At 44.2% G+C, this 18813-nt stretch overlaps 1 protein-coding gene across 1 annotated transcript in view; it reads left to right on the top strand.

Moving 5' to 3' along the window:
- The window catches only part of LOC126198551 (hemocyte protein-glutamine gamma-glutamyltransferase-like), a 394601-nt gene that overhangs the window by 285232 nt on the left and 90556 nt on the right, over positions 1-18813 (top strand). Inside the window, exons 9-10 of the mRNA XM_049934974.1 lie at positions 3915-4012; positions 15362-15528. Coding sequence (XP_049790931.1) covers positions 3915-4012; positions 15362-15528 — 265 coding nt within the window. The remainder of the gene's footprint in view (positions 1-3914; positions 4013-15361; positions 15529-18813) is intronic.

Below are 18813 nucleotides of genomic sequence, written 5' to 3'. Positions count from 1 at the left end.
AGAACTTAGAACTACTTAAACCTAACTAACCTAAGGACATCACACACATCCATGCCCGAGGCAGGATTCGAACCTGCAACCGTAGCGGTCGTGCGGTTCCAGACTGTAGCGCCTTTAACCGCTCGGCCACTCCGGCCGGCCCCAGGCGTATCAAGGCCGTTATTACGGCCAGGGCTGGTTGTTCTGGGTACTGATTTCCCAGGATCTATGCACCCAAATTGCGTGAAAATGTAATCAGATGTCAGTTCTAGTACATTTGTGCAATGAATACCCGTCTATCATCTGCATTTCTTCTTGGTGTAGCAGTTTTAATGGCCAGTAGTGTAGTTTTCCATGAACATAAACTAGCGTGTTTATTTCAACATTCCCGTCGACCTTACCGCATGTTCCTCGTTTTTGGGGGCTCTGGACTCCTATCCTACACGAAGGCAGTCGGATGATGGTGTAAATTATTAGTTTTAGCTCTCTACTCGTACTCTTATTAGCAGGAAACAACCATTCATTCTCTCCTCTTTGCTACTGCTACAAATTTAGGACTACATAATTTCACTCAGATCGTGACCTGTTGTACTTGTACCTAATAAATATAACTTTTTTACAATTACTTGAAGGACGATAAGTGCTTATTCAGAATAATAACACACTGCGCTGATGACAGTAATCGAATAGTGATATGCACATATGCAGATGGCGATAGTATCGCGTATACAAGGTACAAACGAGGGTGCACTACCGCAGCTGTCGTTCGTACTGAGGTGATTCATGTGAAAAGGTTTCCGATGTGATTATGGCCGCACGACGGGGAGTTAACATGCTTTGAACTCGGAATGGTGTTTGCAACTAGGTGCAAGGTATTCAGTATTCCGAGATCCGCAGAGTCAAGAGTGGGCCCAGAATACCATATTTCAGGGCTTATCTCTCACCATGGACAACGCAATGGTCGACAGTCTTCACTTTACGACCGAGAGCAGCGGCGTTCGCGTAGACTTGTCAGTGCTAAGAGAATAGCAGTACTGAGTGAAATAATGGTAGAAATCAATTGACGACGAACGTATCCGTGAAGAAAGTGCGACGAAATTTGGGCGTAATGGTCTGTGGCAGTAGACGACCCACGCGAGTGCCTTTGCTAACTGCTGGCATCGGCTGCAGTGCCTCAAGTCGGCTCGTGAACGTATCGGTTGGACCCTCATCATCATCATCAGTTATCTGCTATATTAGCAGGTCCTTTCCCTCTCCATTTTCTGCGATCCATTGCTTCCTTCTTAAGGCTGCTGTATGTTGTACCGTCCATCATGTCTTCCAGCATGTGGATCTCTTCCTTCCTCGCTTCCTTTTCCGTTCTACATAACCTTCTAAAACTGTTTTTATCAGTCCGTCATTCTTTCTCCATATACATGCCCAATCCAATTTCTTTTTCTTCTCTTTATTGCATCTAGTAACTGTCTTTTCTCTCCCACTCTTCTCAGTACCTCTTCATTTTTTACTCTGTCCATCCAATTTATTCTTTCCATCTTCCGCCATGTCCAGATCGCAAAAGCCTCCAGCCTTTCTCTGTCTTTTTTCCTCATAGTCCATGTTTCAGCGCCATATAGAAGAACACTCCATACAAGTCATTTTATGAGTCTCTTTCTGAGTTCTCTGTCCAGGCCGCTGCAGAAGATTCTCCTTTTCTTATAAAACGCCTCTTTTGCCATTGCTATCCTTGTTTTAATTTCTGTGGTGCACTTCCAGTCGGTGTCTATCCTGCTTCCAAGATACTTAAAATTTTGCACCTGTTCTAGTATATCTCCATTCAGCACAATTTTTATTTCCTTATTTCCTCCTATTGCCAATACTTTTGTTTTATTTGTGTTAATTTTCATTCCATATTTTTTCCCGTTAGTTGCAATGGTGTCCACCAAATCCTATAATTCTTTTTCCCCTGTGGCTAGAAGGACCATGTCATCAGCAAATCTCAAGCACCCTACTCTTCTTCCTCCAATTTCTACTCCTTTGTCATCTAATGAGCATTGGTCAATCATATTTTCCAAGTACAGGTTGAAAAGTGTAGGTGATAAACAGCATCCTTGTCTTACTCCTTTCCCTAGTCTGATCCAGTTTGTACTTTCTCCTCTCACTTTAACTGAAACTTTTTGATTAAGGTATAATGAGTTTATAAGTCTTCTGGTGTTCCATTCCACTCTCTTTTCCCTCATAATAGTCGCCAGCTTGTCCCAAACCACATTGTCAAATGCCTTTTCTAAATCGATGAAGCACATATATAGGTCTCTTTCTTTTTCAATAAACCTTTCTTCCAAGATTCGTAGGAGCCCTATTGCATCTCTGGTGCCCGTATTCCGTCTAAAGCGAAACTGCTCCTCGCCGAGATTCTCCTACATTACTTTTTCAAGTCTTTTATTAATTATTCTTAACATCACTTTGGCTGCATGTGAAATGAGGCTGACTGTCCTGTGCTCGCTGCATTTCTTGGTTCCTTGTTTTTTCGGTAATGGAATCATTACTGTTGTCAAAAAGTCCTCAGGCCATTCACCACTGTCATATATTTTATTACATAACCTCAATATTTATCTTATTCCATTGTGGTTCAAGCATTTTAGTGTTTCTCCCGGTATTCTATCTGTACCTACTGCTTTGCCATTTTTCATTGCAGCAATGGCAGACTTTACTTCTTCCATTATGATGGTCAGTCCTTTCTCTTCATCACTTACACTGTTGTGTGATTCAAGTTCCAGAGTTTCTGGTTTGCTATTTGTGTCATATAGCTCTTTTATATATTCTTCCCATCTCTGGAGGACATCGTCACGATCTTTGTACACTACCTCTTCGTCTTTACTCAAAATTTCCATAGTAGCACTTCCTGCTCTGTTTTGTTCCCATGTCATAGTCTTTACTCTGTTGTATAGTAAGTCGTATCTTCCCTTCCTGTCCAGTTCTTCAATTTCATCACATTCCTCTTTTAGCCATTTTCTCCTAGCCTGCTCTGTTTCTCTTCGCAGTTCGTTATTTAACCTTCGGTATATCATTCTTGCATCTTCAGTGTTCTTGTTTTTCAATTTTCTTCTCTCCTCCATCTTGGAAATCATTTCTTGTGTGACCCATGGTTTTTTTTTACCTTTTCCCTTTTACATATCCTATATTTTGTACCCTAGACGACTTGAAAACCGCGCCCTAATCAGATGCCACGAAGCCACGCACCCAAGTTGTCAACACGGTACCGGGCAAGCTGGTTGTGGCTCCATAATGGTCTGAACCGTGTTTACGCGCAATGGACTGGACCCTCTGGTCCAACTCAACCGACCATTGACTATAGATGGTTGTTTTCGGCTACTTGGAGACCATTTACAGCCAAACAACGACGGAATTTTTATGGATGACAACGCGCCATGTCACCGGGTCACAATTGTTCACAATTGGTTTGAAATACAATCTGCATAATACGAGTGAATAATCTGGCCAAACAGATCGCCCTAGATGAATCCCACCGAAAACTTGTCCGACATAATGGGGAGCTCAGCTAGTGCACATAATCCTACTCTGGCAAACCTTTCGCGGTTATGGACAGTTATACGGGCAGCATGGCTCAGTATATTCCGCAGGGGACTCCCAGCGATTGGTGCACCCATCCCAAGCCGAGTTGCTGCAGTACTGTGGACAAAAGAAAGTCGGACACGATATTAGCAGGTGTCGCCTCAGTGCATGTCGCCTAGCGCTAGAAAGCAGTCGCCTCCGTCTTCTACAACGCGTAGAATGCCAGAGAGCGATATATATTAACATCTAAAAATCTTTATTTGTTCTAAAATAATGGCTAAACGAGTAATTTTATCATAGTTGGAAATTAATAATATTACGGCTGAATGATGTATGGTGAATGAAAAATCGAAAAATGTTAACATGTCTCCGTTTATCTGTTTCAGCATTGGTCGCATGATACTAACGAAAGCGCCGTGGATCTTTGACCCGAACGGAGACAAAGATCGGCAGGAAATTACTGACCAGTACAAATACAAAGAAGGTGAGCATCCTTTCAAACTATCTATCGACGACAGTTTTGCTTCATACATTATGACTCTGGAACTGCCATTCAAAATTCATTGAGAGCACTAACTGAACAACATATGCTGTATAACGTACAAGTATTTCCGAACTGCATGAAGCTGTTTCTTTTAGTATAATTCACCCTAAACATTTCTGCACATTTGGCAAACTAATAACTGTAGAAATAGAGAATATAATTAAATTACAACTACTTTCAGCCCTCTGAAACAGAATGGCCAGCAATATTACAACCAAGAATGCGGTGGCCACTTACTGAAAGCAAAATTGTAACTCATTTTACTACTGTGTGTTATATGTTACAGGAGGAAGTAGAATTCTGAAGAGATATTTGTAAACATTCATTCAATTAACGGATGATACTAAACACACCTTTGAAGGCCAGTCAGCAGAGGTACTGACAGTGACAACACATGTTTTTTGATACAGAACGCAAACTCTCAATGATTATGTGTGTTCCTTGGATTTTTCCTGGGCTTTTTAGAACAACTTTCTGTCGAAATGGTTAGACATAATGGTGTTATTTACAGTTTTCTTTCTCCAGTCAGCTGTTAGTCCTAAGATTCCTAATTCCAAATGTTTTGTAATTATCCTTCTTATTTTTCTTCACTCTACAATTTCATTCGGTTGTCTGTCTCTACTTTTTTTTCATCTATCTTACCTAGTCGTGCCCATCTAAAATCTCTGTAAATATCTACTTTGTGGATATTTATGACTTCAATACAGTAATTTCAACGACGTGTCGCTCTTCAAAATGGATATCATTGCACTACCTGCAACAATGCGATATTCTGAGTCCTCTCGGCTCGTGGGACCTTCTGCTTCGACTACATCTTTCAGTCTGCCTGCGAAATGTCAGTCCAGTAGTGTCCAATGAGGCACGTTCTGCCAAGCGAAAGCGCTACCCTAGCCACAAGCGAGAAGTGAGTCAGGCAACCATCGTATTACTGCCACTTACATCAACACTTCAATAAGAAATTATGCGTATATTTTACCCGTAAAGTCTTTTTAACCATTGTAAGGAGCACTCACGTCGTCTCCAGTAACCCAACAGCAAACGTTAACACTCCACTGCCTCCTTCGTTCAGTGTGCCAGAGCCGACTGTCATACGCCCCATACAACATTCTTCCTACGTTCAGCTTTCTATAATTTTTAAAGGTAAAAATAATACTTGAGGAAATAACCTGTTGTCACGAAGTCGCACCAGAACCTAGTGTCAGAATTCCATGTGTCGTTTCGGAAACCTGTTTATTAATCTACTGGTCAAGTGACGTAACAGGATGGAAGCTGTTTGTGCGCAAACTGAAGAAAACCTTGGACTCGTGTGACCTGAATTTCTCCTGGCTTATACAATATTCAAATAACTTATGAGAACGCAGTTGGGTGACGTCGTCGACAACTGCCGATATTTCGACCTGAGCGCACCCTCTCATTTTCAAGGCAAAACAGGAGCAAGGAGGCACAGTGTAAAGGAATTTAATACTTCGGTTTGCAGAGCAATTTCGGAAAGATAAAACACACACACACAATGTCTGTCTGTCTGTCTCTCTCTCTCTCTCTCTGTGTGTGCGTGTGGGGGTGTGTGTGTATAAATACTAGCACCATCACACAACCAACGATGACCGATGTCAGAAGTTATCGATACTGAAAATTAATAACGAACAGAAGAGTCAGCATTAACCAATAGCAGAGGTAGCATTATCTGTGTCCCTTTGTTTTTTGACAGGGGAAGGAGCAGGATTCCATACAGTATTTGAACGAACACATCGATCTCTATTTATAATCTGGACGAGTTTTTAGAACACCTGAATTTCATTAAGAGCATCTCGATTTTTACTATCGCGAAACAGGAAAGAGAGAGAGCCACGGCAATGATAGGCCAGTTTGGGTGTTAATAATTAAAACAAGGCGTTTTTCCTTGCGGCAGGATGATCTCACGATATTTCGATCACCAGCTTTCTTCTCAGAATGTGAAGATATTTTTTTGGCACCCACCTACACAGGGAGGAATTATCATCATAACAAAATAAGAAATATCTGACCTCGTACGAAAATATTTAAATGTTCATTTTTCCCGCGCTCTGTTCAGGAGTGGAACGGTAGAGAAGTAGCTTGAAAGTGGTTCGATGAACCTTTTACCAGGCACTTAATTGTAAATTGCATTGTAATGATGTACACGACTGACCTTTAAAATTGCTACACCACGAAGATGACGTGCTACAGACGCGAAATTTAACCAACAGGAAGCAGATGCTGTGATATGCCAATGATTAGCTTTTCAGAGCATTCACACACGGCTGGCGCCCGTGGCGACACCTACAACGTGCTGACATGAGGAAAGTTTCCAACCGATTTCGCATACACAAACAGCAGTTGACCGGCGTTGCCTGGTGAAACATTGTTGTGATGCCTCGTGTAAGGAGGAGAAATGCGTACCATCACGTTTCCGACTTTGATAAAGGTCGGATTGTAGCCAATCGCGATTGCGGTTCATCGTATCGCGACATTGCTGCTCGCGTTGGTCGAGATCCGATGACTGTTACCAGAATATGGAATCGGTGGGTTCAGGAGGGTAATACGGAGGGCCATTCTGGATCCCAACGGGCTCGTAAGACTAGCAGTCTAGATGACAGGCATCTTATTCGCATGGCTGTAACGGATCGTGCAGCCACGTTTCGATCCCTGAGTCAACAGATGGGGACGTTTGCAAGACAACAACCATCTGCACGAACAGTTCGACGGCGTTTGCAGCAGCATGGACTATCAGCTCGGAGAACATGGCTGCGGTTACTCTTGACGCAGCATCACAGACAGGACCGTCTGCGATCGTGTACTCAACGACGAACCTGGATGCACAAATGGCAAAAAGCCATTTTTCCGGATGAATCCAGATTCTGTTTACAGCATCATGATAGTCGCATCGGTGTTTGGCGACATCCCGGTGAACGCACATTGGAAGCGCGTATTCGTCATCGCCATACTGGCGTATCACCCGGCGTGATAGTATGGGATGTCACTGGTTACACGTCTCGGTCACCTCTTGTTCTCATTGACGGCACCTTGAACAGTGGACGTTACATTTCAGATGTGTTACGACCCGTGGCTCTATACTTCCTTCGATCCCTGCGAAACCCTACATTTCAGCAGAATAATACACGACCGCATGTTGAAGGTCCTGTACGGGCCTTTCTGGATACAGAAAATGTTCGATTGCTGCCCTGGCCAGCACATTCTCCAGATCTCTCACCAACTGAAAACGTCTGGTCAATGGTGCCCGAGCAACTGGCTCGTCACAATACGCCAGTCACTACTCTTTATGAACTGTGGTATCGTGTTGAAGCTGCATGGGCAGCTGTACTTGTACACACCATCCAAGCTGTGTGTGACTGAATGCCCAGGCGTATCAAGGCCGTTATTACTGCCAGAGTTGGTAGTTCTGGGTACTGATTTCTCAGGATCTATTCACCCAAACTGCGTGAAAATGTAATCACATATTTGTCCAATGAATACCCGTTTATCATCTGCATTTCTTCTTGGTGTAGCAATTTTAATGGCCAGTAGTGTAGATGTAGATTAATCCAACGGAATATTTCTTTCACGATGGAGGTGGAAAAGGATGGCTACCTTCCCTTCAATGGCTACCTTCCCTTCCCTCATTTGTTGGTCAGGAACAAGGTTGGTGGTACATTGGGACATGCTGTTTATAGCACGCCAGTCCACACTGACATATCTACAGGCTGACAGTTGCCAACATCCGGCTCAGCGTGAAGGGGTACCTCTCCCTTGGTTCACAGGGCTCACGTTATCTGTGGCAGTCCATCTTGAGCTCAACTTTCGTAGAAATGGTTATGGTGAAAGACAGATCAGACGTGCGTTACGCTATCGACGAACCGTGCACCGGGTGAGTGATGGCAATACCAAGGAGGCACCGAAGTTACGACCTTTTCTGCCTTACATTTCCAACAGGACTTTGGAAATATGGTAATAAATGCGTTTTTGGACCACTATCTTAGATTATGATCCTTTTTCGTTCCGGAAAATGGGTATCTTCCATATCCCTTGCAGTTGTGACTAGTCATATATTGAGACGTAAAGGAATTAGTGACATTAGCTGCCAGTGGGCACTGATTAAATCAACGGGAAGGTTGAAAATTTGTGCAGTCCGGGTGTCGAACGTGTGTCTCCTGGTTATTAGGCACATACGCCATCCGGACGCATTGGTCATGGCAAGTGCATGGAACACCGTTGCACGCCCCCCCTCAGACCAATATTCCCAACTTATCCAAACACCACAAATGTAGTGCCCCTTGCCCTCTCTCCTCATTACTCGCTGCATTTCGCCGTTTCCCGTAAAAGTACGAGCGTGGTGTGCAACCTCACTGAAGAGATCAGTGGCCGTCCTCGCCTTAATTATATACATGGTGTCTGTTCTTTGGGACAAACAGCAGACACCTCACAAACCCACACACCCACTTTTTTTTCTTTTTTTTTTTTTTTTTTTTTTTTTTTTTTTTTTTTTTTTTTTTTTTTTTTTTTTTTGGCAGTCGATTAACACTGTGGAAGACCAGTGTACCGACCATAGGAGTTACACACCCCACACCCTCACGACAGCTGAGCAAATCCGCCATTGCGAAACGTTGCCTTAGCACTGGTCATCTATGGAGTATAACGACATGGAGATCAATCATGCACTTCCAGCTACTGGAATAGTATAATTAAGAAATCAGTTGACATTAGTACGTAACCGTTACAAACAGAGGCAGGAAATATATTCGCAAAAAAAATGGTTCAAATGGCTCTGAGCACTATGGGACTCAACTGCTGTGGTCATTAGTCCCCTAGAACTTAGAACTACTTAAACCTAACTAACCTAAGGACATCACACACATCCATGGCCGAGGCAGGATTCGAAGCTGCGACCGTAGCAGTCGCACGGTATATATTCGCAAATGCGAATATGGATCACCACTTGTGTATTTGAATGAAGACAATGAAAATTCGTGCCAGACCGGGGCTCGAACCCAGATTTCCTGCTTTAAGCGAGCGGTCGGCTTAGCTGCATCGGCTATCCGTGCGCGAATCGCCGCCAGACCCAGACTCGCATATGCCGTCGTAAATGTGTCACACAACCTGCACTCGTACGTTATGTATGTTCATGTCCAGAGAGGCAATATTTATTGATAGTCGGTAGCCTGGTATTGCCGAATAAATGCGAAGGGGCAATGCCTCTGTTATTACGAAGTACTATACAACGTTCCTTCGGAAATGCAATAACACAGGCACTCCTACTTCGTTCCTATAAATACAGGATGAGGTTTTTCTTTAAATTCCGCGTCGTATCCTGCCCTCTCCCTTGTCAAAAAACAGATTACACGTTGGTTATTAATTTTCACTATCGGTGACTCTTATGTCGGTCATCTTTGGTTGTATGGTGGCGCTAGTGATTACAGTCTTTGTGTGTGTCTGTGTGCCGGCCGGTGTGGCCGAGCGGTTCTGGGCGCTACAGTCTGGAACCGCGCGACCGCCACTGTCGCAGGTTCGAATCCCGCCTCGGGCATGGATGTGTGCGATGTCCTTAGGTTAGTTAGTTTTAAGTAGTCCTAAGTTCTAGGGGATTGATGACCTCAGAAGTTAAGTCCCATAGTGCTCAGAGCCATTTGAACCATTTGTGTGTGTGTGTGTGTGTGTGTGTGTGTGTGTGTGTGTGTGTAATTGCTCTGCTAACCGAGGTACTAAACTTCGTTGTACAACGCTTTCTTGGTGCAGTTCTGCCTTGAAAATGGCAGTGTGTGCTCCTGTCGAAATATCGACGACGTCACCCGGCTGCATTCTCGTAATTATTTAAATCTTGGCCTCGTTTATTCCGGAGGCACTCGCATTTTCTCTGCAGTTAACAAGTGAATTACGAGCAACGGCTGTCAGGCCATCTATTTCGCTCGCTCCGCTCGCTTCAGGCTAGCTCCTTATTCTCCGCGTAATATTCCAGTGCCCCACCAAAACGATTTTTCGCACATTCGCTGAATTTTCGTTCTTGTTGGACACTGTCTAACCGGATACCACCGTGCGTACAAAATGCAATTGTTCTCTTCGCGTTTCTCCTGCTTCTTTCCAAAAGAAGTAGCATACCCAGTTTCTCTTGCCTTGTGAATAAGTTTTTTTTTTTTCATGCCAGCAGTCGACCACACGTGGACGACACGGACAGAATTAAATACCTCCTCGGTGCCCGTTTTATACTGCTACCGCGGTGGTGAACGCTCTGTTACTCCACATCCGACGTGAAGTGTTGCTTTATTTGAGTATGAAATCACCAGTTTCAGTACAAGGCAGCGAACAGTTTCATGTTCGGAACAGATAACATCTAATTTATAAGTATTGCCACTACTCTGAAACAAATAACCAGATTTTCAATAGTGAAATGCCATTGAATTCGTCTCTTTCGGAACAACTCTCTTAGTACAGCAGTAACTTGATTTAGTCATATATCTACAGCATTCTTCTGCAGCAGCACACGTCTAAAGCTTCTATTATCTTCTTGTCTGAACTACCAAATGTCCACGTTTCACTTCCGTACAAGACAACACTCCAAGCAAATGCTTTCAGAAAACACTTCCTAATACATATTAGGTGATAACCAACTCCTCTTTTCCAGAAACGTTTTTCTTGCTATCCCCAGCCTACATTTTATATCTTCTCTACCTCGGCCATCAACAGTTATTTTCCTGCCCAAATAACAAAAAGCATTTAATATTTTTAGTGTCTCATATACTAATTTAATTCGCTCAGCATCAGTCGATTTAATTCGACTAAATTCCAATAACATTGTTTTATTTCTACTGATATCCGTCTTATAATCTCTTTTCGAGGCACTACTGATTCCCTTGAACTACAGATCCAAATTTTTTACCGTCTCCGACAGAATTAAAACGTCATTAGCAAACCTCGAAGTTTTTATTTCTTCTCCTTGAACTTTAATTACTTTTCGAAATTTCTCACCGAGTTCCTTCCCATCTTGCTCCCAAAGATTCCTTTCAACAGTACCAAAAGCTTTCTCTGACTCTGCAGATGCTATAAACGTAGTTTTACATTTCTTTGAGCTGCTTTCTAAGAGAAGTCGTAGGCTCAGTATTGCCTCGCGTCTTTCTACATCTCTCCGGAGCCCAAAACTGATATTCCTCGACGTCAGTTTCTATCACTTCCTCCACTCTTCTGTGAACAAAATGTGTCAATATTTTTAAACTGATGTTTCGGTACTGCTCACACCTGTAAGCACCCGCCTGCTTTCGAAACGTAATAAACGATTTCTTCCTGAAGTCTGACCGTATTTCTCCTGTCTCACCAGGTGAAATGACTTTGTCACGGTTGGCTCTTCCAGGGACCCCAGTAAGTCTGTGGGAATGTCGTCGTCGCTAGCGGCCTGGCCTTGTTTCTGCTATGGTCTTTCAGTGATCTCTCAAATGCTTCTCGTAGTACCGCATTTCCTATTTTATCTTCAACAACTTCCTCTTTCCGTGATATATATATATATATATATATATATATATATATATATATATATATATATAAAGGTCTCTATAATGTTCAGTCAATCTCATTTTCTAGACATCTGATTCAATAACACATGCTTCACTCTTTGCATTTTAATATCTTCGCCTCTCGCGGCTTAAACACAAAATTTCCTGTGTTACTGAGGGATTTCTACGAAGTTTTGTGTCCTTACGTATGTGAATCTTTGCTGCCCTCCCTATTTCGACTTTCAAAGGTACCCATTCGTATCCTACTGTATTTCTTTCCTCTGTTTCAGTTCCGCGTTGCCTAATACCCACTCTCAGACACTCAGCGTGTGTTTCCTTCAGTTTATACCAGTCCCATTTGTTCATTTTCCTACGTTTTAATTTTAATTTGCGGTTCAGCCAATAATTTATACTCAGAGAGTACGGAATTTCGGTATCTTAAATAGTTCCGCTAAAATCTCAAGTGAACAGCCTAGTTTAATTACCCCGTATACAACAGCTTTCGGCGGCTTCGCGATGTTCTTTAAATACACAGAAACCGCGCTGTTCCGTTTACAGAAAATAAAGCTATTTATAGTAATAAAGTTCAGAATTAACTGAATTTTCCGTTGGTGCTTGGCAGAACATGATACTAATATCACAGAGAAAAACTCTTTCTAATGTTCCGCAAAATTATATTTATTGGGTCACGAAGCTGCTTTTGGCTTCTCAGGCCACTTCAGGTGACAACTGAATTTCGCAAACGAATAAACATGATGTGCGACTTACACATATATTACCTGTAAAGAAGATACAAAAATGACAAAATAGTTACCTAGGAGAAAATTACAATAATTAAATTAACTAAAAAATGGGTAAACAAAGCTTTTATAATTCCTCATCATTTGTTAAATGTGTGTCCACATAAAAATTTTGTTTACCTCCTTCTTTAGTTCATTTAATAGTTGCAATTTGTTTCCTATGTAAACATTTTGTTTTTTTTTTTTTTGTATCTTCTTTGCAGATAATTTATGCGTATGACGCACATCGTGTTTATCTTTGTTTGCGACATTCAGTTGTCACCTGAAGATAGTCAGAGAAGCCAAAAGCCGGTTCGGGACCAAATTAGTATACTTTTGCAGAGCATTAGGAAGCTATTCCTTTTTTTATATTATAAATTTTTATTTCTGTCTGTCTGAAGAGGAGCCCTTATATGTGGGGGGTGAATTAAATTATTGATAAATGTATTTTTTTAAATGTTCCAATTGTTTGACAAGTGATAAACTTCTTATCTTTGTGCACTGACAATGGTTTATGAAAACAATAGGGTAGACACGTTTTTGTATGTCCATCCTTTTGACAGGATGTCTTGAAGACCACAGCCGTCTACTATTGTAAAAAAAATGAAACGCTAGTAGCCGTCCTTACGATTTTATTTATTTTATAGCTACCAGTTTCGGCGCTTCAATGCGCCGTCTTCAGACCATAGTTGATGCTGAAGAGATTGACACGATCCCTATATACACTCCTGGAAATTGAAATAAGAACACCGTGAATTCATTGTCCCAGGAAGGGGAAACTTTATTGACACATTCCTGGGGTCAGATACATCACATCATCACACTGACAGAACCACAGGCACATAGACACAGGCAACAGAGCATGCACAATGTCGGCACTAGTACAGTGTATATCCACCTTTCGCAGCAATCCAGGCTGCTATTCTCCCATGGAGACGATCGTAGAGATGCTGGATGTAGTCCTGTGGAACGGCTTGCCATGCCATTTCCACCTGGCGCCTCAGTTGGACCAGCGTTCGTGCTGGACGTGCAGACCGCGTGAGACGACGCTTCATCCAGTCCCAAACATGCTCAATGGGGGACAGATCCGGAGATCTTGCTGGCCAGGGTAGTTGACTTACACCTTCTAGAGCACGTTGGGTGGCACGGGATACATGCGGACGTGCATTGTCCTGTTGGAACAGCAAGTTCCCTTGCCGGTCTAGGAATGGTAGAACGATGGGTTCGATGACGGTTTGGATGTACCGTGCACTATTCAGTGTCCCCTCGACGATCACCAGTGGTGTACGGCCAGTGTAGGAGATCGCTCCCCACACCATGATGCCGGGTGTTGGCCCTGTGTGCCTCGGTCGTATGCAGTCCTGATTGTGGCGCTCACCTGCACGGCGCCAAACACGCATACGACCATCATTGGCACCAAGGCAGAAGCGACTCTCATCGCTGAAGACGACACGTCTCCTTTCGTCCCTCCATTCACGCCTGTCGCGACACCACTGGAGGCGGGCTGCACAATGTTGGGGCGTGAGCGGAAGACGGCCTAACGGTGTGCGGGACCGTAGCCCAGCTTCATGGAGACGGTTGCGAATGGTCCTCGCCGATACCCCAGGAGCAACAGTGTCCCTAATTTGCTGGGAAGTGGCGGTGCGGTCCCCTACGGCACTGCGTAGGATCCTACGGTCTTGGCGTGCATCCGTGTGTCGCTGCGGTCCGGTCCCAGGTCGACGGGCACGTGCACCTTCCGCCGACCACTGGCGACAACATCGATGTACTGTGGAGACCTCACGCCCCACGTGTTGAGCAATTCGGCGGTACGTCCACCCGGCCTCCCGCATGCCCACTATACGCCCTCGCTCAAAGTCCGTCAACTGCACATACGGTTCACGTCCACGCTGTCGCGGCATGCTACCAGTGTTAAAGACTGCGATGGACCTCCGTATGCCACGGCAAACTGGCTGACACTGACGGCGGCGGTGCACAAATGCTGCGCAGCTAGCGCCATTCGACGGCCAACACCGCGGTTCCTGGTGTGTCCGCTGTGCCGTGCGTGTGATCATTGCTTGTACAGCCCTCTCGCAGTGTCCGGAGCAAGTATGGTGGGTCTGACACACCGGTGTCAATGTGTTCTTTTTTCTATTTCCAGGAGTGTATATACCGCATCAGTGGCCAAGAAAAGTGGTTACGCAGACTGTTAACTTTTGTGTCAGCACTTGAACCATCAACTGCCAACTGAATGGAGAACTGACCTCTCCAGTCAGTTGGCAGTTGATGGTTGTGTCAGCACTTGAGCCATTAACTGCAAACTGACTGGAGAACTGACCTCAGTTGGCAGTTGATGGTTGGAGTGCTGACACAAAAGTTAACAGTCTGCGTAACCAGTTTTGTTGGCCACTGACGCGGTATCTATAGGGATCGTGTCAATCTCTTAAGCACCAACTACGGTCTGAAGATGGAGCACTGAAGCGCCGAAACCGGGAGTTGAACCATCAACTGCCAACTGAATGGAGAACTGACCTCTCCAGTCAGTTGGCAGTTGATGGTTGTGTCAGCACTTGAACCATCAACTGCAAACTGACTGGAGAACTGACCTCAGTTGGCAGTTGATGGTTGGAGTGCTGACACAAAAGTTAACAGTCTGCGTAACCAGTTTTGTTGGCCACTGACGCGTTATATATAGGGATCGTGTCAATTTCTTCAGCACCAACTACGGCCTGAAGATGGAGCATTGAAGCGCCGAAACCGGTAGCTACAAAATAAATAAAATCGTAATGACAGGTGTAGGCGTTCCATTTTTTTTTTTTCAGTAAGGTAGTCAGTCCGGAAAAGTGGATATAGAGAGACGGAGAATGATTAGCCAAAAGCAGCACATCCGGTAGTGTAAAGAAAATGCGTTATGGGAAGCTATCAAATCAAGGTGAGCCGCTCGCTGGTGATGCGAGAACACCTGCGGCCTGCCGACCTGGTTCTCGTCGCCGTCGCCAGAGACTGCTTGTTTGTAGCCGTCCCTTCTCCCTGGACAGGCACCAAGTCGGAGCGGCTGGCGCTGATGAACGCCGTGCGATCCGTGGACCGGGCGCGCCGCTTCTACATGCTGCCCACGCAGTCGCACCAGGACGTCGAGTTCTCGCTCGTCGACCTGGACAAGGTCGCCATCGGCAAGGACTTCAGCATCACCATCAACATCCACGTGAGTCCCTACTTCTGCCATCTCAAACCAAATTACGTATCCGTCTTCCATTCACAAGTGTTCAAATTGTTTAAATGGCTCTGAGCACTATGGGACTTAACATCCGAGGTCTTCACCCCCCTAGAATTTAGAACTACTTAAACCTAACTAACCAAAGGACATCACACACATCCGTGCCCGAGGCAGGATTCGAACCTCGACCGTAGACTGAAGCGCCTACAACCGCTCGGCCACACCAGCCGGTTTCACAAGTGTATCGAAAGGATTTGGTAATTACATCGCAGGTAACTCCAGTGAGTCATCCTCCACACTAAAAATCTAGAAGTGCCCACAGTGAGTGCTTCCTGGTGACTTGACGTGTTACTTCTGTTTTATTTCTCTCTTAAGGTTGCACTTTCTCATTTTTTATGTACAGTTAATAGTATTATTGCAATTTTGTCTTTCCTAGATTTTTAGTCCGACGCACTAAAGTGGAAACAGATTAACTAATACAGGGTGTATCAAAAATAATCATGGGATTTGTCACGTCTGTACAGGGTGTCCGAAAAGTCTTTCCCTGATTACATAAATTGATAACTCAGACTAGAAGTAAGATACAGATATGAAACTGGTGTCTAATTTTTTGCAAACTATAAAATTTTTTTCCACACATCAGTAAACTTCCACATGAGCACCCTTGGTAGCACGTAACACATCTAGGCGATATTCAATTTCCGTCCACACATTAGCCAACATTACTGGAGGGATCGATTCAACGACTGTGGTTATCCGTTGCCGCTGGGTTTCAAGATTTGGTACACGGGGTGATACTGAACCAGCTGAGGCACAGCGTACAGTTGCAACATGTCCAGATACTCTGCAGATGTGGTGGTAGCCTGAGCGAAGAAGAATGGCCCGATAATTCGATCGTGCAATAGCGCGCACCAAACTTTCACCTTTGGACTGCCTCTGCTGCACTCCATGACCTCGCCAGGAGGTTGTGAACCCCAAATGCGTACATTATAGCGATTCACTACTACACTGACAAAACAGGTCGCTTCGTCGGAAAAGGCAATTCGTCTGAGATAACCATCATCGTCCTCAATACGTGATAGCATTTCGACCGCAAAGTCATATCGACGTGTACTGTCATTGGGCAACAAGGCCTGAACGATTTGCACTTTGTATGCACGAAACTTTGATAGTTGGTAAACAATTAGACACCAGTTTCATATTTGTATCTTACATCTAGCCTGAGTTATCAATTTATGTAATCAGGGAAAGACTTTTCGGACACCCTGTACTTTTGAAACTAATAAACACATAAAATAAATTTTATTTTTTGTTGAATGGGGAACTCAAAAAGTTTCTTTTCATACCTTTTCAGAGGTTTGCATTATTCCCCCCCCCCCTTGAGATACACGGCGTATGTCACTGCAGCGAGCATGTCTTGAGTTAGAGCTTCCACAGCTGCTGTCAAGCGATGTCTCAGTTCATTCATTGTCACTGGTAACGGAGGCACATAAACAGAGTCTTTTAGAAATCCCCACAAGACATAATCACATACAGTTGTTTCCGGTGACCTTGGAGGCGAGTAACGTAAGGTTGAATCATTTGGCCCAGTGCGACCGATCTAGCGTTCAGTAATCCTTCGATTTAAAAATTCCAGCACTTCCAGATGACAGTGCAGCGGTGCGCCAACCCGTTGCTAAATGACGTCATCCGAATCAGTCTCCAGCTGTGGGAAAAGAAAGTTCTCAAGCATGCCGAGATACATGCTTCCTGTAACAGTGTTCTTGGCAAAGAAAAATGGACCATACATCTTTTCCCCTGAAACTGCACAAAACACATTACATTTTGGAGAGTCACTCTCATGTCGTACAACTTCACGTGGTTGTTCCGTACCCCTTGTTCTCACATTAAGACGGTTCACCTTTCTGTTCAAATTGAGTTTTGCCTCGTCACTAAACACTAAGCGTGGGAAAAAAGTGTCGTTCTCGATCTCGCCAAGAGCGAGATTGCAGGACTCCGCGCGTTGTTGTTTGCCACCTTCACGAAGAGATTGCAGTAGCTGAATTTCGTATGGTTTTATGTGTAAACGTCGACGCAACGCACGCCAGACGGACATCGGGGGCATGTTGCATGGGGAACGGAGTTCTGTGGACTCCTTGTGAATCTATGGCAGGTGCGCTCGACGTCTGTGTCAGACACTCAGGGACGGCCCGGCGATTTGCCTTCACACAAACGTCCTGTTTCTCTGAATTGTTCACACCATCGTGTAATGCTCTGTGCTGTACGAGGATCCACGCCATACCTAGTACGAAAGTCAGGCTGAACAGTTATTACTGACCCACACTACGCGAAACGTAGAACACAAAACGCTTTCTGTTGTCCCGACACCATTTTTACTAGAGCTGAAGCGGGCGCACACTGCTGCTACCTAACGAGAACCATGTAAAACTCGTGAGTTTTCTCTTTCCAGTAGTACGTTGTTTACGCACATATCTCAAATAATAGCTATGATTTTTTTCAATCGGGTGATTCTTTTTGATAAACCCTGTGTATCTACCAAACGCGATCAAGACATTTATGAATAAAGGAGTACACCTCACGTGCTCTAGTCTGACAACGTAACATTTCATTGATCAGATTTTGTTACTCTGCCCTTTTCGCGCCAGGCCATCTCTTTAACGCTGCAGTCTCTCCGGTGTTGATGTGTGAATGACGATCTGATCAAGCTCTCTCTCCAAGCTGGTCTGTACCAGGCGTGAATGCAAGGAAGTGGTCATCGCGGTCGTGACTCCCTTCTCTCTCTCTCCCCCTCTCCCCCCCCCCCTTTCACCGCGGGCCCGCGCCCAAGACAATATTTAAATAAATGATTTTGTATTATTCTGTATGCAACTTTCAAAGTTTCTCACCTAAATTTCGGTGGATAAAAGTAACATAAAATCTAAGTGTTTCGAAAGTGGCGAGGAATTCTTCGCTTTTTCTTATCTTGCTCCAGTGTTCTGACCGCCTAAGGAGAACATTCCAGCCGAGTAATGGCGGCCATGCACAGATAGAACGTACAGAGAATCATCACACAGGACGAGTAAAGCACAGGAAATTCAGTAATCGGACACAAACGGAAAGCACCCCTGCACAAATAAGCGAAAAAATTACATAAATATCGACTTCCAAGCGGAGGTGTCTCAATTTACACTTCCGCATAGTCGTATTCTTCAGACCTGTGTTCATAATCATAGTGTTAAGTGAAAAGTTGACAACAGAGGATGCACACTTTTATTTCATATCGTATAAATTTTG

The sequence above is a fragment of the Schistocerca nitens genome, chromosome 8, assembly GCF_023898315.1.
Source record: "Schistocerca nitens isolate TAMUIC-IGC-003100 chromosome 8, iqSchNite1.1, whole genome shotgun sequence".
NCBI lineage: Eukaryota > Metazoa > Arthropoda > Insecta > Orthoptera > Acrididae > Schistocerca > Schistocerca nitens.
The sequence above is the reverse complement of the archived record's forward strand: the minus strand, read 5'-3'. Positions and strand labels throughout refer to the sequence as shown.